This window comes from Corythoichthys intestinalis, chromosome 5 (genome assembly GCF_030265065.1).
Source record: "Corythoichthys intestinalis isolate RoL2023-P3 chromosome 5, ASM3026506v1, whole genome shotgun sequence".
Lineage (NCBI taxonomy): Eukaryota > Metazoa > Chordata > Actinopteri > Syngnathiformes > Syngnathidae > Corythoichthys > Corythoichthys intestinalis.
In genome coordinates, this window is record NC_080399.1 from 60,777,456 (window position 1) to 60,799,246 (window position 21,791).

The 21,791-nt window shown below is 43.5% G+C and overlaps 1 protein-coding gene across 2 annotated transcripts in view; it reads left to right on the forward strand.

Moving 5' to 3' along the window:
- The window catches only part of adat1 (adenosine deaminase tRNA specific 1), a 43,584-nt gene extending 23,660 nt beyond the window's left edge, over window positions 1-19,924 (forward strand). The window contains exons 7-10 of one of the 2 annotated variants that reach the window (XM_057837007.1): window positions 3,062-3,207; window positions 6,284-6,383; window positions 6,488-6,574; window positions 19,485-19,924. In XM_057837007.1, coding sequence (XP_057692990.1) covers window positions 3,062-3,207; window positions 6,284-6,383; window positions 6,488-6,574; window positions 19,485-19,617 — 466 coding nt within the window. In that variant the 3' untranslated portion in view covers window positions 19,618-19,924. The remainder of the gene's footprint in view (window positions 1-3,061; window positions 3,208-6,283; window positions 6,384-6,487; window positions 6,575-19,484) is intronic. The other variant, XM_057837008.1, reaches the window with a different exon arrangement.
- The last annotated feature ends 1,867 nt before the right edge of the window (window positions 19,925-21,791 follow it).

Sequence of the window (21,791 nt, forward strand, 5' to 3'; positions counted from 1 at the left end):
AAAATAACAGTAAATAAAAAACTCCAGTCCCCATTCTGTATCAGCAGCTTTAAACTACATTCAATTAATTTAATGTTGTGAATCAACCGTTAAAGTTGTTAAAATTGCTCCCGTTAACCCATAATTTCCCTTTTGTCAACTTTCGACATGTGAAAGTTTTAAAACTATTTTAAAGATAGATTCAAGTCAATATTTTACCGATTTAGGAGTATTTTAGATAAAAAGTTAATTAGGTTTGCTTGGAAGGTTCGCTACAACAGCCTTGCAGAGAAGTGTACTGCTTTAAGATGGCGGCCGTTTACTACGTCTGCATCTAGCTTTTTGTAGATGTGCTGCAAACGTTACCGCTACCGTAGTGCATCTAGTCTTATATAAATGATATCTACCGTAACATTATGTGGATGACGTACTTTTGTAGCAGCTTCAGGTATGTTGTTGTGTTTTTTTATGTCGTGGCATGAGTTGAGCTAGAGCCGTGAGTTGAGCATTGGCATTACCCGAGGGGCCGGGTAATGAGAAGCATGATGTTTAGCTACTCTCGCTCCGTTGCTCATTGACCGCGCGGCGCGCTGAGTGTGTTGTACTTTCGCTTTACTTGGCATATTTCAATAATCGGAATTTGGATGTTTGTGAATCGTTCTCGAATCTTCCACGGCCGAATCGCGAATAATCTAAGAATCGGAAATTTTGCACACCTCTACTAACAAGGGTCACGGGGGTGCTGGAACATATCCCAGCTAACTATGATCCAGAGACGTAGTACACCCTGAATTGGTTGCCAGCCAATTGCAGTGTTGCATAGTTGTTATTAGGAATGTCCGAGTTTGCACCAGAGTTCGAGTCACCTCACTGCTGATAGTTCTGATCTGATACCATAAAAAACTTTTTGTGTTGTTGTTGCTTTTTTGAACAAAAGTTCCAAACATGTTACTGTCCCACTGTGCCACCTTCATAATGTGAATTATTTTTTAAATATAGAAAAATGCTTGTCTTTATTAAATGCTTAATTTATTGAGTTCGCTCAAATCCACTCACACTTTGACAGTCACGCTGCTGACAGCAGCCTCTCACTTACACAATGAGTTGCCACAGCACAACTATGCAAGTTTAACTATGACACATTTGTGCCTTTCATCTTAGAGCTAAAAAACCTCTTTGGCAAGGTCAGAGCTACAAACCTGTCAGTCATGGTTAAAAGTGCTAAACGCAAGCTGGAAAGTATGTAATTTGTTTTCAACTGCTGGTCGACGACTGCGGGATGATAAAGTATCTGAACCTTTTGGAATTTCTCACATTTCTCCATAAAATCACCATCAAATGTGATCTAACCTTTGTCAAAATCACACAGATTAAAAAAGTGTCTGCTTTAAATAAAACCACCCAAACATTTATAGGTTTTCGTATTTTAATGAAGATAGTATGCGAACAATGACAGAAGGGGGAAAAATAAGTAAGTGAAACATCACATTTAATATTTTGTGCCCCCCCCCCCCCCCCCCCCCCCCCCGGCAGCAATAAATTCAACCAGACGCTTCCTGTAGCTGCACATCAGTCTGGCACATCGATCAGGACTAATCTTGGCCCATTCTTCCCTAAAAAACTGCTGTACTTCAGTCAGAACATGCATGAATTGCAGAACTGGCATGAATCGCTGTCTTTAAGTCATGCCACAGCATCTCAGTGGGGTTCAAGTCTGGACTTTGACTTGGCCACTCCAGAACGTGCAATTTGTTCTTCTGAAACCATTCTAAAGTTGATTAACTTCTGTGTTTTGGATCACTGTTTTGCTGCAGCATCCATCCTCTTTTTAGCTTCAGCTTCTGACAGACGGCCTCAGGTTTTCCTGCTAAACATCCTGATAAACTTTTGAATTCATACTTCCATTAATGAATGCCAGTTGTCCAGGCCCTGAGTCAGCAAAACAGCCTCAAATCACGATGCTCCTTCCACCATGCTTCACAGTGGGGATGAGGTGTTGATGTTTGTGAGCTCTTCCATTTTTCCTCCACACGTGACATTGTGTGTTACTTCCCAACCAATTCAACTTTGGTTTCATCAGTCCACCAAATATTTTGCCAAATCTTCTGTGGAATGTCCAAGTGCCTTTTTGTGAACATTAAATGAGCAAAAAACAGGTTTTATTTAGACTGCAGTGGCTTCTTTCCAGGAACACCATTCTTGGCCATAGCTTACATATAGTTTTAGATGTGTGCACAGAGATATTGGACTGTGCCAGTGATTTCTGTAAGTCTTGAAGACACTCTAGGGTTCTTTTTTACCTCCCTGAGTATTGTGCGCTGAACTCTTGGCATCATCTTTGGTGGACGGCCACTCCTTGGGAGAGAAACAACAGGGCCAAACTCTCTCCATTTGTAGACAACTTCTCTGACTGTCGATTGATGAACATCCAGACTTTTAGCGATGGTTTTGTATCCAGCTTTAATACAAATCAGCAGTCTTTGATCGCAGGTCTTCAGACGGCTCTTTTGACCGAGCCATGACGCACATCAGACAATGCTTCTCATTAAGACAATTCTTACCGTGTGTGTTTAATAGTGGGCAGGGCAGCTTTAAACCACTCATCAGTGGTTGGGCACACACCTGACTTAAATTATTTTGTAAAAATTGGTTTCAATTGCTCTTTAAGTCTCCTTAGGCAGAGTGTTCACTTATTTTTCCCCTTCTGTCATTGTTTGCATGCTATCCTCATTAAAAAATGAAAACCTACAAGTATAAATGTTTGGGTGTTTTAAGTTAAAGCAGACACTGTTTTTACATCTGTGTGATTTTGACAAAGTTCAGATCACATTTGATGGTGATTTTATGCAGAAATATGAGAAATTCCAAAAGATTCAGATACTTTTTCATACCACTGTAAATTAAACCACTTGAACACTGAGATTACAATATGAATACTCTGTGATCATCTGAAGTCGTGTGCCTGTATGAGTATTTCTTATTAGAAAACTGTTGGTTGGAGTAATTATAGTAATATTGAACAATGTCAACAGTCAAGGTTGTATTCAGAGCGCTTGCATTTTGTTGGTCCTATGCTCTTTAGGTGCTCCCATGTGTCAGATCTCCCTGCTGGTTTCTCAGTGTCGCCACCAGTTTTTCTTCAGTCTAAACTGGAGTTTCCCTTCAGCCAGGCCCAGACTGAGCTCCAACACAAGGCTGGACAAGGATGCGTTACACCCTGTGGAGCAGGTAGCGTGCTCAAGTAATCCTCTTCCTCTTTGCCTTCATGCATTTGTGGAAGAATTCTTCCTACCTTCTTCCCATTATACACATTGAGCACAGCAAATGCTCCAGGACGTCTTTGTAAGTCGGCCTGTTGATTGTCTAGAACACACCGTGACACCAGTCCTGGTACTTTTTGAAACACCTGATGTGTTTTTTTTTTAATGTAACTCATTGGTATATTAAATAATGCTTCATTAAGATTCGCCAAACCATAATCAAATCGAGGGAGAGTTCATCCAGCCTTGGTAAATAGTTTAACGCTGACTGTCTTTAATTTTAGTGAGCCACAAACATTTGAAGGGAAAAAAAGCAGTTCAAAGAAAAACTTTTATCAACTTAAATCCCAGCGAACATTTTCCAAGTTTATGCATTTTTTGTGAAATCAGAAATGGATCAAGCATAACATTCATTAACTGAAACATTTTTTCCCCTTCAAGACTGCAAATGCTTATTTAACATATCAGAATAAACGTCTTTGTTATCTTTCCCAGTTTTGCCAGATTGAGAGGGTTCCTGCCCAATTGGACTAGTTTCAAAGACAAGGCGGGGTAAAAAATGCCCTGGGCAGGTTGATCAAATTTGGGCTACTATTGACAAAATTTGGCAGTTTTTGAAGGAACCGTTTTGATTAGTTTTAACTGTTAAACTCGTGTGTTTAACACCTTGAAGTTCAGCCACATTGCTTTCTTACAGCAGCATCTTCATTGCTCTAATTCTTCTTCTTGCAGTTTAGCGCCTCACAGCGCAAGGAGCCGTGAACTTTCTTGTTCTGTCCTCAGTAAATGTGAAGTTGTTCAGCTTGACGGACACCAAACAAGTCAATTGAGCTTTTTAAAGCTTTTTACCTAACTTTTGATCATTTGTAAAGCTGTAACACACATACAGTAATGTGAGAAAATTAGGACAGGAATATTCAGTTCTTTATTGAGAAATGTTTACATATCAATGTCTGTTCTTGTTTTTCTTTATCTCTGGAAAAGAAAGTGATGTAATTGCATTTAAACAAAAAAGTGTCATTGTTTTACTCATAAAATCAAATATATCACCAAAAATGCATATTCTGACTGAAGAAAAAGTTAGGAAACCCTACCACCTAATACCTAGTGCTACCCCCCTTGACTGAAATAAGTGAGACGCTTTTTGTAGACAGCTCCTTTGATCTCACCATGGTGTTTTCTCTCACTTCAACAGTCAGTCACTGTTGAAAGTATTCTGTGCTGAAGGGTGGGGCAAACTTTCTTCTGACCGATGTCAAAGCCTGGTAGATGGCTACAAAATGCGTCTCACTGAAGTTATTTCAGCCATAGGAGGTAACACTAGCTATTAAGTCATAGGGTTTCCTAACTTTTTCCTCAGTTATAATATGCATTTTTGTTGATATATTTGGTTTAATGATTAAAACTTTTTTTTTTTTTGTTTACCTGCAATTAAATCACTTTCTTTTCCAGAGACAAGGAAAAACAAGATCATACATTGATATGTGAACATTTGTTAAGAAAAAAACTGAATATTTAATGGGGGGGCCTAATTTTTTCACATGACTGTATGTACACTTATGATCAAAACGACACGCATTTTAGCAAAAAAAAACACTTGACACAGAACAACTGGTTTTCAAATGTCCATCTAGTCTGATCAATATGTAAATTTAGTAGATTAAATCAGCCTAATTTGCCTAACAAAAGTCTGCTAACTAAAATGCTATGAATGCTAACGTATTTACATTTCTCATAGCAAATCTCTCACACGCAGTGCCACAAAATGCAGCTCTAGGCTTAATTACAAATGCATACACAAACATATATTAGCTGAAACAACTTACAGCATTATGTGGGCCAAACTAGAGCGCAGCCGTCCTTTATCCATGTCAGACAAAAGTCAGCCCCTCAGTCACAAGGCGACAGTCCTGCCAGACCCAACGCTGCCACCAGAGGGCAGTGTATCCTCCATCAGTAAACAACATACAATAGTTAAAAGGTTCATTCCTACTTGTGCGGAAATTCGGGTTACGTCGCCAGTGTAGGAACGGAACCCATTCTTAACCCGGGGACTACCTGTAATTCTAAAAATGGTATAACATTAAAATGTCTTCAATGCGCTGCAAAAAAAAAAAAAAAAAAATCTAAAAATGACAACATTAAAATGTGTTAGTTTTGCTACAATTTACAAAAATAGATTTTTTAAAATGGAACTGTAGTTTTAAAAATATATATTTTATTTAATTAATATTTAGAATTAAAAAAAAAAAATATATATATATATATATATATTATTAATGAGTATTTTCACAAGCTACACTTTTTTCAGTCTTATTTTTATGGTTAATAATAATTAACTAGAAAATACAATTTCTGAAGAAATTGCGACAATAGCTTTGCTGTGATGGTATATCAGGTCAATTTCTGTTGATTTTGAGGCATTTGGACTTCCTTTTTATATTGGGTCACTTCCTGTTGATATGGGGGTTATTTCGGGGTCACTTCCTTAAGATTTAGGGGCATTTTGGGTTCGCTTTTTGATACTGTCTCACTTGCTGTTGATTAGTGGGCATTTTAGGGTCACTTTTTTTCTTTTTCCAAGTTTTTGTGGTATTGAAATGAACGGCAAATAGGGGCGTTGGAAATCAATGGGAAATTTGGGGCATTAGAAATGAATGGATATGTTTTTAGCAAAAACTGTACAGAACTTTTTTGCCCCTTAACGACCTGATTTTTTTTTTATGTATAAATGATGTGATTAGGACAAAAATTTGAGGACAAGTAGTGTTTTGGGGCGAATGATTATTTTTGGTGTGTCAAACAAAAAGCCCGCGTTGCATGAGAATTTCAGTTGTTTTGGTGAATGAACTGCGTCGGTGGGTCAAACGGTTTTGGCTGGGCGGTGTGCCGAAGAAATGCCTTTCTTAAAAAAAAAAAAAAAAGAAAGACAGAAAAAGGAATATTATAGACGATAGCTTGTGTATTACATACAAAGTTAGAATAAAAAATAAATAACTGACTGTAAGGACGCAAACAAATGTGACTGTGATTATGGGTTTTAGCTGTCAGCTGGTGTAAAGTGCCTGATCAGCCACTCGACGTCACTGCCAATGGCTTGAAACAAGGAGTCACCAAGAAGGCCATGGGTACAGCTAAAGCAAGGTAGTCATACAGTACTCTTGTAATGGGGAAAAAAAGACCTGTTATAAAATTGGATTGCAGACCTTATTTTTTAAACGATATCAATTATGTGTCTCACACTCTAGGTCTGCACTTTGTAAATTGGAGCTGTTCCATGCATTCCTGTCTCTGGTGTCATCCACTGAGGCCTCAGTTCTTCCCGACTCTCTCAGGTACCACAGCATAGTCCCTTTTATCATGTCAAAGTTTTGATTTTAGAGCATTATTACAGTTTATCCTAAAAAATCTTTAACCAACTGAAAAAGGAAGGCAGTCTAACCCACAAATTCCATATACCGTATTTTTCGGACTATAAGTCGCTGTTTCTTTTTCTTGTTTGGCTGGGGGTGCGACTGATAGTCTGGAGCGACTTACGTGTGAAATTATTAACACATTATTATTAGGGCTGTCAAACGTTTAAATTTTTTAATTAAGTTAATCACAGCTTAAAATTTAATTAATCGTAATTAATCGCAATTCAAACCACCTCTAAAATATGCCATATTTTTCGGTAAATTATTGTTGGAATGGAAAGATAAGACAAGACTGATATATACATTCAACTGTACATTGCATTGAGCGCTTTTCTTTTTGTGAACATTTTTTTTTTTTTTGAGAGATATAAATATTATTTTTGTTGTGCTTCCAGTAAATGATACTGTAGCGACCAAATGCATGATGTAAAGTTGGCCAACCATGACTGTCAGTGGTGGCTGCAAATAGTATATCTTCTCTGCGTTATGTTCAAACCAGGGTGTTAAGAAAAGATCATCTTCTGTCATTCTTCCCCACCTCGCTCGCCATAATAGCTATAACTGTTGTGGAAGAGATGCCAAAGCTTTTGCCAATAAATAGCGCGGCCCCAATGAATGCCTGTGTCCACTCGCTTGTCTCTGACTCTTACCTCTCAATATACATAAAACGGCGCCATTGTAGTCTGTATGCGGCAATGCTTGAGTGTATCGTTCCGCGCATGCGTTAAATGCGTTAAATATTTTAACGTGATTAATTTAAAAAATTAATTACCACCCGTTAACGCGATAAATTTGACAGCACTAATTATTATAACATTTCATGTTATTTTCACGATAAACTGCAAGTGGGCCCTCCAGGCCTGTCTTTCAACATTGACGGTAACTTATAAAAACAACTGAGAAGGGCTGAACAAAATGGCACTGAAAAGAAAATCATATTCTGCAGATAACAACCTGCAACTAGTGAAATATGGCGGAAAACAGTCAGGTGACTTGAAGTTCCGCTCTGAGACCCCCAATTTGGCCAACCTTCAAAATTGACAGATACGCATGTGTGATACATCCAGGGTTTCCCCTTCATATTAATTATTGTGGCGCACCGCCACACCAAAATAAAAACCGCCATGCTGTACAAAAGAGATGTATTAAAAAAAAGGAGAAAAAAAATTAAGGCCGTTTCAAACTAGCGGCAGCCTAGTGTGAAGGGTTCTGCGGCAACCTATTCATTGTGTATAGTAATGTCTGTAGCTCTGCGGGGCCCCCTTAAGAGACGATCGGAGGAGTAGCTGTGACGTAGAGGGAAGCGAGATAACTGTCGCATGTCACTGAAGCCCGCTGTTATTTTGTTATTGTTTTTCTTTATTATTGTTGCCACAATAAAGTGGGTAAGCCAATACAGACTCCTCTCCTTCTTCCCCCCATCCGGAGCATTACAGTATTTTGGATCTGACTTTTCGGCAAAAGTAAGCAGTGGACGGCCGTCTTGGACGGAACGGCAAGTTTGAATGAAATTGCGCCGAGAGGCGGGGAGAGCGCCACCGCGCTAATATCAACAACGCGTTCAATAGCAGAGGGGCAGGTGTACTTATTATATCTGCTGCCAGGCTGTTTCGGCGGACGGCTATAATAACCACGGCTGACGAAACCTTCATAAATGCGGTCTTTTTATTCAAGTTTTGCGAGCTCTGGGACACTCGAAAATTGACTCTCATACTTCTCCATGCTGAGCTAATTGGTGCCTCAATATGCGTTTATGTGGAAATTTAGTTCACGAACAACAACAAAAAACTATTCACCTTCTTACCGAAACTAGTAAATCTCTTTACACGGCATTTAGAATTTCCCCCTACTCCTTGAAATGGATCCATTACAAGGGCGTAGGTTTGGTCTCAATATTGGTAGGGACGATATGACACCATAACCTCCATGTACACTTTTTGCTGGGGACGGACGTTACCGTAATAAGACCCAAAAGATTGGGTGAACAGGGGTCAGGGCTACATTTCTCACCACCAATTTGAACCTAATTGAGAGGCTAAATGATCAATGCAAAAATAAATCTGTATTGACATACCAACTTTCACACTGCAAATTTGGAACGTTTTAATACGATGATTTTTCTGAAATCTATCTGAATAAATGAGTGTTAAAAATTAGTTAATACATTAATGTGTCAGATTATTCAATTTACTTTAGATAAATATTACCATTTCTTCTTATTAAGCCCATACATCTAAAGGTTGGTCATTTTTTATCAAAATCAAGGGGGAAAATGCTTTTAAATAATGTTTTGAACAATATTACTTGTTGAATTAATAACATTCCTGACGGGGGGAAAAAAGCTTTTCTTTTCTTCCTAAAATAAGTGTGTTAAAAAAAATAGCTATCTGAAAATAATCTTATTTCAAGAAATCTGTGTAAAATTTACTGAAAGCACTGGCAGATAATTTCACTTATTTCTAGTAGATTGAAAACAAGAGAATTTAGTCAACTGCAAATCAAACGTGCATTTGAGGGGAAAAAATGGTGTCAGTGTAAGTCTGAACATAAGGAAAGTAATTCACTTAATTGGGAGTACAGGCAGATGTAGCCTGCTGAGCATAACTGCTTGTCGCACCTCCGATGGTGCCAGTAGGCACGCTGCAGGGTCGTCAGCCGGGAGCCCCGCCTCATTGATGTTTCGCCCCTTTCATCCCGGAACATCTCTGGGTGGTGGGGCAGTGTCAAGGACGTCTCCCTGCCACTCGCTGCAGCTGGCTTGTGGGCTAAGCCCCAATGGAGTATGCATGGCAGGGGAGTCCAAGTCCCTGAGTCAAGTGCAGGCCTGACCGCATACCGAGCAAACTTGGAGGTCCTACGCTGCTTGTTTCCCCCACGTTTGATCCTTTTCTCCAGAGCCAGAAGCTGCCTTGCTCTGCTTCCTCTGCCAGGTCCTTTAGGGCTTTCCTCAATTTCGATCCCGTAACTCCCAGTGATGCCATGAGACGCTGGGTCCTGTGAAGCCTCTACACCCGACCTCTACTGGGAACACGGTTGCCTTCCAGCCTGGTTGACGGCATTCAGCTGCCAAGTCAACATATTTCTCCTTCTTTCTCTCGAAGGCAGCGTCCATCCCCTCTTCCCATTGAACTGTGAGCTCCACAATGATGACTGTCTTCATGGGGACCGACCAGAGGACGATGTCCGGCCGAAGGGTGGTAGATGTTATGACCCGGGGGAACGTGAGTAGCCGGTCAAAGTCGGCTCTCATGTTCCACTCGCCTCGGGCGAAAAGGAGGGACCACTTCGTGGTTCTGCTACTGAGACGCTTGCCTCCTTGCTGGATGAACTGTATCCTCTGCCGTGGTGTTAGTGGGCTAGTGTTGTTAGCTACGAGCCTCGAGGATTTCGGCCAACTTGCGCAGGACTTTGTCATGGCGCCACCTGAACCGGCCCTGTGTCAGTGCGGCCTTACAACTGGAGAGGATGTGTTGCAGACTAGGGTTGCCAGAGCTGCAAATTTGGCATTTCTCCTCTGTGCCGTACCACAGGTGAAGGTTCTGGGGTGAGGGCTGGGAAGCGTGTCATATGTCGCCCTGATCATGACACTCAGCCTTGCTTGGGGCATCCTCCACATGTCGGCCCACGAGATGGATCTATTGACAACAGCCTCCCATCTCGTCCATTTTCCTTGCTGTTGTTGACTGACAGCTTTGATTTTATAGCACTCTCCTTCTTAACGACCTCTGACATCACAAGGTCTTTCCTTTCCTTCTTTGAAGCCTTGGACCACGTTTGGTATAAGATAGAGACGTCCCGACCCGATATTTGGATCGGATCGGACGCCGATATGGGCAAAAAAATGCGGATCGGTATCGGATCGGCCGACACGGAAAAATTCAGATCCAGACTTCCGATCCAGTTTTTTTGAAAATCCGGTCCGGGTTTTCCAGCGCACCGATATACATAATCCATTCCAGTTTTTGCTTCGGTTTCCCTAAAATCCGGTCCGCATTTTAAGGCACACCTTCAACACACTGCATTACCGTCTCCCAATTTACCGAGAGACTTTATCTGTAAAAATGTCAGCCGTGTGGGATCATTTCACCTTAAAGGACGACAAAGACGAAGAGGCAGAGTGCAACATATGCCACAATAAAGTCAAGCATGGTGGTAAAGCTATAAGAAGTTTTAATACAACCAACCTAATCAAGCATTTAGCGACATACACATGCATTGAAAACTAGGTGCGTTAGTAAACAGCCGCCATCTTAAAGCAGGAGACTTCCCTTGTAGGCTGTTGTAGTGAACCTTCCAAGCGAACCTAATTAACTTTTTATCTAAAATACTACTTGTTCTGCCCTTCATTTCGCGATTTACCATGTGCATTTTTCGTTCCTGCTGTTATTTTGACAGCCGTCCGACAGGAAAGTAGTGCGGCGGCCATGTTTGTAGTCGTTTCGTCAGTCCGCCGTTTGACGAGAGCTTGGCAGCATTGTTTACTGTGCTCACGCTATCCTAAACTTGTCCTGTTGTTTGCGCCTTCGAAGGCATCGTCTGTAAGTACAACATTTTATATATATAGTATTTAGCGATTTATGTGCCATATTTGGAGCGTTTTGACCACTTTGTAAACTTTGGCACCTGGTGCATGCTTCATTTGCATATTAGAATATTGAGAGGCATTGTATGGGAATTAGCTTCGTATATATTTGACATATATAACATATGGATAGTCAAACCTGTCAATCATTTTCGTTCTGTACATTCTATTTCTTTTAGTTTCACCTGGATTCATTTTTGGATGTGACAGTGCAGCTAAATAAAAGCACCTGGAGCTTGGATGCTACTTCCTGACTTCCGCGTTCATTTTTGAATGGAGTTTGGCCTGCTGCGAACTTGTGTCCGCTTACACACACAAGGGGAGCAGTATACTCCTAAATCGGCAAAATCTTGACTTGAATCTATCTTCAAAACAGTTTTAAAACTTTCACATATCAATAGTAGACAGAAGGGAAATTATGGAATAACGGGAACAATTTTAACAACTTGAACAGTTGATTCGCAAAATTAAATTAATTGAATGTAGTTAAAAGCTGCTGACACAGAATGGGGACTGGAGTATTTTATTTACTGTTTTAAAATGTAAACTTGATACTGAAATAGTCGTTTATTTAAACCTGAGAGGCTTTTTATACAATTTTTGTAACTACTGCACGAAACATTAAAAGCATCTAATAGCTTGGGGGGTTTGTGGGATTTTCCACGGACAGTTTACAATATTATTTGCACGTTTTACTGACTGACTATGCCATTTCTGTTTGTCATTTATAATGTTTTGTGTTTGTCACTGAATAAACAGGTCAGTTTCTTGTTACCAACTATTGTGTGTCATTCAAACTCACCTAATTCAGCTGGCTAGTTGTTATCAAGAGTACTAAAACCCTTATAAACATGAGTCTGACAACTAAGTAAAGAGGCTAAATAACTTTAAATTTTAATACATGCTCAGATAGGCCGGTATCGGTATCGGCCCAGTATCGGTATCGGATCGGAAGTGCAAAACAATATCGATATCGGATCAGAAGTGCAAAAACCTGGATCGGGACATCCCTAGTATAGGACCCCAGCCAAAGCCAGACCTGCCATGCTGCTGAAGTCAGCTGTATACAGCCTTCCAAGCCTTCCACTAGCAGCGAGATGTTTTCGCTGCCGACCGTGAAGCAGATGTTGTCAATCCGTATGCCTTTTCTGATGGAGAGGCTGCGGGACTTCGCTGGTTTTATCCTCACCCGGGCCCATGGTAGCAGCTCTTCCAGCCTTTGCAGGAGTCTTGGTGTAGACGCCGAGGTCTGGAGGAGGGTGGTTACATCGTCCATGTAGCTCTGGATGGCTGGAAGTCGTTGGCCTGACTGGGATCTTACACCTCTGGCCATCTGCCTTCCGCCGATCAGGATGATCTCAAATGCTGCTGTGAAAAGAATGGGGGAGATGGAACAACCCATAGCTATCCCTTTCTCCAGGCGATGCCAGCCAATTGATATATCTTTTTTGGTGTAGCCGACGTGGAAGTTGTTGAAGTACTTTGCTACGAGGCCCTGGATGTGCAATGGTATGTGGAAAAAATCCAGGGCGAAGTGGATGAGCTGGTTGGGAACAGATCCGTAGGCATTTGCTAGATCTAGCCAGACCACATGGAGGCCTGATTTGCTCTGCTTTGCTGACTGTATCTGTTCCCAAATAATAGCTGAGTGCTCAATGCAGCCGGGAAAACCAGGTACGCCTGCCTTCTGGCAGCTGGTGTCCACATAGTGATTTGCCAGGAAAAAGTTGCTCATGCGTTCTGCCATCACCGAAAAGAAGATCTTCCCCTCCACGTTCAGTAAGGCTACTGTATGCCTCTGAACTGGTTGATGCTACGGGAGTCGTTCTCTTTCGGGATGAATGTGGTAACTGCTCTGCTCCATGCTGGAGGAATGGACTGGGTTTTCCAGGCAGAGCTCATTAGTCTCCACAAAAGCTTCAGGGTCCTGGGGCAGTTTTTGTAGATTTTGTATGGGGCGCCATTTGGTCCTGGCGCAGAAGCAGCTCTCGCTCGATCCACCACGTGACTGATTTCGGACCACTTGGGGGGGGGTCGAATAGAGAGGTGGGTGCTGGTGGGCGTGGAGCGTACCCTGGTGATCCGAGGGGGCACTCCCTTAGGCTGTCCCTAAGCTGGCCTTTGACGACGACTTCTAACTCCTGTTCTGAGACCTGCAGTGTTCCCAATTTTTTCTCCTCCAACAAGCCTCGGGCGTAATTGAAGGGACCTCGAAAAAATTGTGCCCTTGCTCTCTCTTCGCGGCTTCTGAGCTTCTTGATCCATTCAGCTCGCCTTAGCCTGGCCCTGAGTTGTCTCCATAGGCTCTGGAGGCCTTCTTTCTCCTCGTCCACTGCTCTCCTCCATTCTTTTCGTAGAAGACGTCAGTCCCTTACCAGCTGTAAGATCGCTTTCTCCCGTCTCCCCATCCGCCTTGGTGGAGTGCTTTTCCTCGGCATTTCTCCAAATCTTTCTCTGCCTGTGTTGCCCTTTAGGGTGCCTTGAAGAACTGCGTGCAGGGTGGCATCAAAACTGCTCCATCCTTCTTTGTTGCTGGCTTTTGGCCACTTGATCTTGGATTTCCGGACGGGCTTCTCCGCACTTCCTATGGCAGGCTCTCTGGGAGGTTTTTCGGCCCCTAGTGGGGTAGTTTGCAGCTGTTGCGGGGCCTGCTGAGAAGAGTACGCGTGGGGACTTTCCCCGGATGCAATAGTGGGGTCAGTAGCACTGTGGTGCTCAACCTGGCTCTGACTCCTCCTTGTCTGACCTGCTTGTGCTGTGCAAGTTTTGGGTGCTGCCACCGCATCTCTTCCTCCCTTGGTGGATCCGCAGGCCCTGGTAGGTGTTAATCTTGGACCAACCGCAGCTGCATCTTCTTAGGATCCGTAAATCTTTTGCCATTTCCGTTCCGGTCATTACCGTGTCATCTGTCCTATTCGGTCCATCTTCCATCCCGCCTCTCGGAGGACCTCCGGGCTGTAAACCCTAATAATGGTAGGGTCAATTCTATCCTTACAAAATATGTGAAGACAATCTAAATGACTGACTCCATAACTGAACTCATTATATAATGCAAAAAGGTTGCTTAAAATTTGGTGGGGACAATTTGAGCATCCTGAAAGTTCCTAGTGTTATGTCCCAAACGTCCCTATGCAAACCTAAGCCATTGGTCCATTAACAGAAGTACTATTATTGTTGTGTTAATGTAATACATATTAGGGCCAAATAAAAGGAAAAAGAAGGGACTACGAAATGTAAGTCAAACTATTGCTACGAGAAAAAAGTCGTATTATTACGTAGGGTAATGTAACTGTAATCAGCTACACATTTTACGTACATGAACCGTAGCTAGGAGCTACGACATTAGCCTGGCTCATGAAATATTTCAAATAGATCTTTGTGATGGTTCTTTTTGGGAAACAAAATGTGGAAAAAAAAAAGTCATGATATGACGCAATTTTGCCATGGTACGACATGGTGAGGCAGTCCGACTCCAATGCAGCCCACCACCGCAGCTTCAAAAAATCCTAGAGGAAGCACTGACATCATTGGAAAGCTTAAAATGTAAATTTTCTGGGGGGGAGAAAATTTTTGAACAGGATGGCATTTTTTTTTAAAAATTTTTTGGAAAAGCAAAACCCTAACTGGAGGTGAGAGCACGCGAGAGCAGAATTTAACACGCCATGACTTAAACAAGATATTATCATGTACTTACCTTGTTTCGATCCAAAAACTCCATGTCACATGTATCACTGAGTGTCAAGACACAGCTGTGGATGGTCACAGCTGGATTTTGGGGGGATTTTATGGGTAAAACATGGTAATATAACAAGGGTCGCGATGCAGAAATCGCAGACATCAAGGAGTGGTCAAAATTTCCTTTTTCATATAATTACCCTTTTAAACGTCTTTTTTTCTTCTTTGTTTGGATCGACTCCTCCGTGAGTCATCACCTTATCGTGGTGGAGGGGTTTGCGTGTCCCAATGATCCTAGGAGTGTCTGGGGCTTTAAGCCCCTGGCAGGGTCACCCATGGCAAACAGGTCCTAGGTGAGGGGCCAGACTAAGCATGGCTCAAACTGACCCCTTATTATGAGAAAAAGAAATGAACTCCAGTTTCCCTTGCCCGGACGCGGGTTACCCGGGCCCCCCTCTGGAGCCAGGCCTGGGGGTGGGGCTCGAAGGCAAGCGTCTGGTGGCCGGGCCTGTCCCCATGGGGCCCGGCCGGGCACAGCCCGAAAAGGCAACATGGGTTCCCCTTCCCATGGGCTCACCACCTGTGGGAGGGGCCAAAGGGGTCGGGTGCGTAGAGAGTTGGGCGGCAGCCAAAGGCGGGGGCCTTGGCGGTCCAACCCCCAGCTGCAGAAGCTAACTCTTGGGACGTGGAATGTCACCTCTCTGGCAGGGAAGGAGCCTGAGCTGGTGGGTGAGGCAGAGAAGTTCCGACTAGATATAGTCGGACTCTCCTCCACACACAGCTTGGGTTCTGGTACCAATCCTCTCGAGAGGGGTTGGACTCTCTTCCATTCTGGAGTTGCCCACGGTGAGAGGCGCCGAGCAGGTGTGGGCATACTTATTGCCCCCCGGCTTGGTGCCTGTACGTTGGGGTTTACCCCCGTAGACGAGAGGGTAGCCTCCCTCCGCCTTCGGGTGGGGGGACGGGTTCTGACTGTTGTTTGCGCTTATGCACCGAACAGCAGCTCAGAATACCCACCCTTTTTGGAGTCCTTGGAGGGTGTGCTGGAAAGCGCCCCCTCTGGGGACTCCCTCGTTCTACTGGGGGACTTCAACGCTCACGTGGGCAATGACAGTGAGACCTGGAGGGGCGTGATTGGGAGGAACGGCCCCCCCGATCAGAACCCGAGTGGTGTTCTGTTATTGGACTTCTGTGCTCGTCACGGTTTGTCCATAACGAACACCATGTTCAAACATAGGGGTGTCCACATGTGCACTTGGCACCAAGACACCCTAGGCCGCAGTTCAAACGACTTTGTAATCGTGTCATCGGACTTGCGGCCACATGTTTTGGACACTCGGGTGAAGAGAGGGGCGGAGCTGTCAACTGATCACCACCTGGTGGTGTGTTGGCTCCGATGGTGGGGGAAGTTGCTGGCCAGACCTGGCAGGCCCAAACGTATTGTGAGGGTCTACTGGGAACGTCTGGCAGAATCCCCTGTCAGAAAGAGTTTCAACACCCACCTCCGGCAGAACAGAGGTGAGGGACATTGAGTCCGAGTGGGCCATGTTCCGCACCTCCATTGTTGAGGCGGCCGGTCGGAGCTGTGGCCGTAAGGTGGTTGGTGCCTGTCGTGGCGGCAATCCCCGAACCCGCTGGTGGACACCAGCGGTAAGGGATGCCGTCAAGCTGAAGAAGGAGGCCTATCAGGCCTTTTTGGCCTGTGGGACTCCAGAGGCAGCTGACAGGTACCGGCTGGCCAAGCGGACTGCGGCTTCGGCGGTCGCCGAGGCAAAAACTCGGACATGGGAGGAGTTCGGCGAGGCCATGGAAAACGACTTCCGGACAGCTTCGAGGAAATTCTGGTCCACCATCCAGCGTCTGAGGAGAGGAAAGCAGTGCACCATTAACACTGTGTATAGTGAAGATGGTGTACTGCTGACCTCGACTTGGGACGTCGTGAGTAGGTGGGGAGAATACTTCGAAGCCCTCCTCAATTCCACCGACACGCCTTCCTTTGAGGGAGCAGAGTCTGGGGACTCTGAGGTGGGCTCTTCGATCTCTGGGGTTGAAGTCACTGAGGTGGTTGGTAAGCTCCTCGGTGGCAAGGCCCCAGGGGTAGATGAGATCCGCCCGGAGTTCCTAAAGGCTCTGGATGTTGTGGGGCTGTCATGGCTGACACGCCTCTACAACATTGCGTGGACATCGGGGACAGTGCCTCTGGATTGGCAGACCGGGGTGGTGGTCCCCCTTTTTAAAAAGGGGGACCGGAGGGTGTGTTCCAATTATAGAGGGATCACACTCCTCAGCCTCCCCGGTAAAGTCTATTCAGGGGTGCTGGAGAGGAGGGTCCGTCGGGAAGTCGAATCTCGGATTCAGGAGGAGCAGTGTGGTTTTCGTCCCGGCCGTGGAACAGTGGACCAGCTCTACACCCTCGGCAGGGTCCTCGAGGGTGCATGGGAGTTCGCCCAACCAGTCCACATGTGTTTTGTGGATTTGGAGAAGGCGTTCGACCGTGTGCCTAGGGAAGTCCTGTGGAGGGTGCTCCGGGAGTACGGGGTACCGAGCCCCCTGGTAAGGGCTGTTCGGTGTCAGAGTCTGGTCCGCATTGCCGGCAGTAGGTCGAATTCGTTTCCAGTGAGGATTGGACTCCGCCAAGGCTGCCCTTTGTCACCAATTCTGTTCATAATTTTTATGGACAGAATTTCTAGGCGCAGCCGAAGCGTTGAGGGTGTCCGGTTTGGTGGCCTCAGCATTGCATCTCTGCTTTTTGCAGATGATGTGGTGCTGTTGGCTTCATCAAGCCGTGACCTCCAACTCTCACTGGGGCGGTTCGCGGCCGAGTGTGAAGCGGTTGGGATGAAGATCAGCACCTCCAAATCCGAGACCATGGTCCTTAGCCGGAAAAGGGTGGAGTGCCCTCTCCGGGTCGGGGATGAGATCCTGCCCCAAGTGGAGGAGTTCAAGTATCTTGGGGTCTTGTTCACGAGTGAGGGTAGGAGGGAGCGGGAGATTGACAGGCGGATCGGTGCAGCGTCTGCAGTGATGCGGACTCTGCACCGGTCTGTTGTGGTGAAGAAGGAGCTGAGCCAAAAGGCGAAGCTCTCGATTTACCGGTCGATCTACTTTCCTACCCTCACCTATGGTCACGAGCTGTGGGTCGTGACCGAAAGAACAAGACCCCGGATACAAGCGGCCGAAATGAGTTTCCTCCGCAGGGTGTCCGGGCTCTCCCTTAGAGATAGGGTGAGAAGCTCGGTCATCCGGGAGGGGCTTGGTGTCGAGCCGCTACTCCTCCGCGTTGAGAGGAGCCAGTTGAGGTGGCTCGGGCATTTGGTTCGGATGCCTCCTGGACGCCTCCCTGGAGAGGTGTTCCGGGCATGTCCCACCGGCAGGAGGCCCCAGGGTCGACCCAGGACACGCTGGAGAGACTATGTCGCTCGGCTGGCCTGGGAACGCCTTGGAGTCCCGCCGGAGGAGCTGGCTGAAGTGGCTGGGGAGAGGGAAGTCTGGGCTTCCCTGCTAAAGCTGCTGCCCCCGCGACCCGATCCCGGACTAAGCGGAAGATAATGGATGGATGGATGGATGGATGTTTGGATCGATTATCATCTAACATATCGGAGAAAGTGCGACAGTAACAAAAAAAAAAGTACAATTAAGTGATGGTTATGATGTAGATATACTTGACTTTTTTACAGACACCATTGACTTTTTTACAGACACCATTTTTTCATTGTGACGTAGTTTGTTTAAAAGTTTAAAATATGCGAGTAAATAATTTTTAAAGGCTTTTTTTTTTTTTTTTTAACAAATTATTAGACATCAACTAATTATTCTAAGCTAAAAATGACAGACATTTTGAATAATAAATATAATTAATTACCTTCGTTTTATTGCTGGGTTGAAACAAAAGCAGTTGCGCGACGTCTGTAAACAGGGTTTTCCAGGGTAAAATTGACAAATTAAAAATAGTTTGGGAGCTTAATGCGCCATGAATCTGCTATGGCAGCATATAGACATATTGTTCTATCAAACACAACAGTTCTTTTGGCTTAAAATACAGCAGTTTATTTTAAAGAGGGGTGCAAGTGCAGAAACTGCTTTGTCAGTCTTGTCTGTGTTTGGTGTGTTCAATGTATTTATTTAGATCTGACAGCATTGGCAAGAGACAGATATAAGAAGACATCTCTTTCCCCTTTTTTTCCTTAAAGGATATTTAAAGGGAAAAAAACATTAAAAAAAAACGTATGTATATTTTAATAAATAGTTTTTAAACACTGCAAAAGTAATAGTTATGATATAAATGAGATATATAAAAGAAAACAATTATTTGTACATATATACATGCATATATCTGAACGTTTAAAATAAAATAATGTATTTTTATTTATTTTTATCAGAAAAAATCCGTGATGAACTGAGGGCACCAAGTTTGAAGCGCGAAGTAACAAGGGATCATTGAATATAGGACTGCTTGTAATATTATCACCAATTAACTGTGCATCTTTGGCGGAGGTTCGCGTGCAATGCAATGCTATTGAACTGAGGCAAGAGCAGCGAAAAATGAGAATGATGTGACTTTTATGTTTCCAGAAGGAATGATCTACACACTTACTTGGACTACAAGGAGGCTTCGGAGACCTACCAGAAAGCTTGGCAGCTACTTCGCAATCAGGCCTTCCCCCTTTGGCCACGCAGTGACAGAGACCTTCTGCTCTTCAAATAAAATTCAAAATATTTAAGGTTAAATGAGCGTTTGTGTATGTTTTATTGGTTTTGTAATCTTTTGCTATAGTTTGCTATAATCTTTTGTTTAAAAATAAAAAACGCAATAAATTGTAACAGAAATGACCTTTCACAAAAGCTCCGGCCCCTTAGTTATTGTTGCTAAGCCAGGAAGCTTCGGGATTCCCAGGGGGACGTATACTGGAGGGTTTTGGGTTTGTTTTTTTTTTCTATAAGTGATCTTTTTCAAAGCAATATCCTACAGATTGAGGCAAAAGGGTTTACAATATGTAGTGGTGTGTTATATCGAAAACATAATTGGGCTTCACTTTTGGAGTGGCAAATTTTGTAATACAATATTGATAATTGTGTTTTGTTTTGGGTTTTTTTTGTTTTTTTTTTGCATTTAATATAGATATTTAATATAGACAACCATCAAGCCTGGGTTCAATTGAACCCAAGTCTAAGAGGTTCAGCAAAGGTTAAGACATGCAGGGTCCCATTTTGATTTGCTGACTAAACCAAGGTTTGATGTTTTAGAGCAGGTTTTGTACTGGTTTGCACCCAATGTATTCAATTTCTTCCAATTGCTAGTCCTCTTTCTGATTAGAGAAGAAACTGGTTTTCTCAGTGGAAGGTTGACTCGGCTGATAGTTGATATGACTATTGACTAAGTGCACAAAGATGGCGCCCGCTGACGGACGTTGTCACTCTGACCTCCGGTGTTATGACAGCAGAGGGCGGGAGACATATGAGAGTGAAACAAGACAGCAAGTAGGGAGAAATTTTATCAGGATGAGTCTTTAAACATTAAGAAGGCATGAGTTTCCTTTCAAGTCGTGACCAAACTTCTTAATGTGTCGTTGTGCACTCTTTCGTTGTGCTGCAACAAAGAAATCTGCTTCCATGCATTCCCTGTCAACGCTGCGGTCCAGTGTCTGCAGAAAAACCGGAGAGAAAAACTAAAACGCGGGTCTTTAGCCGACATTAAAAAAAAAAAAAAACTTTATGTATCAGATGGGGGGGCTAAGGAAACTTAAAAAAAAAAAAGTACCAATGACTATTGTCACTCTCCCTGTTTTGACACTGTAAATTCAACATCTTGTTAGACACAGCACATTGGACTGCAGAGTACACTCAATAAAATGTAACGCACGGCCGTTCACTTGTGAAGTTGTGTTAGTCATTGTATTTGGTTGTTCTTTTTTAACTTTTTTTTTTTTCAATAGAGATGATCATTCTACAAATATCAACAGGAAAAACTAAAAGTTCGCTGCTGCTGCTACTACTGCTTTTTCATTTATTTTTTTTTAAAACATGTAAAAAGTCAATACAATCATAACCAACAAACTCAAAATTACATGCCATGCGGACGTACATTCTATTAAAATATATTAATAGAGGCACATATGTTTTGCCAGCTTTTGATTGGTAGACTGTTCGATCAATATAATAAACATATATGATATATTGTTTGGATTCATTTTTAAGTATACAAAAAAAAAAAAAAATTATGATTAGAGTATTGGGATTTATGAATATACCATTTAGTAATGAAGAGAATAGTATCTTTTCTAGTATTTACCGTTTTACTGTTTGTATCACTCAACGTATCCAATATAAAATAAATAGCATTTATATCATAGTTTGAGGGAAACAAGCAGAATATATTTGACATAGATACATGATGCCTTCTCACCACGGAAGCCCAATGCGTGCGTCATGCAGCTGACTGAGCAAAATTGACGCTTACTACCAGATGATAGGCAAGACATCTACAAGCCCATTACTGCAACACCAAATCCTGCAATCAGCTCTACAGTACAGGAAAATCCAGAAAAAATAGCGGGACGTCCTGTACTTCCACAACACCCGGTAACAAAAACAACTCTCTCGCTCGGTGCCTCTCAGACGTCAAGGCAGACTGAACCTCCCACCGAACCATGACACAGCAACGAACAGTGACGCATGAACCTGACCGCCCAAATCTGCAACAGAAGAATTATCCTAAACAACACCCAGGCACAACCTTAGTCCGGCTAACCGTACCGCAGACTTAAAAAAGACTGAACGTTTAGCTAACAACTGTCGCTTCCCGGAGACATTCCGATGTGCTCGTTGTTTTGCTGACCCTGGATCCAGAATTGGCTCTCTGTCCAGAACCTATTTGCTGTT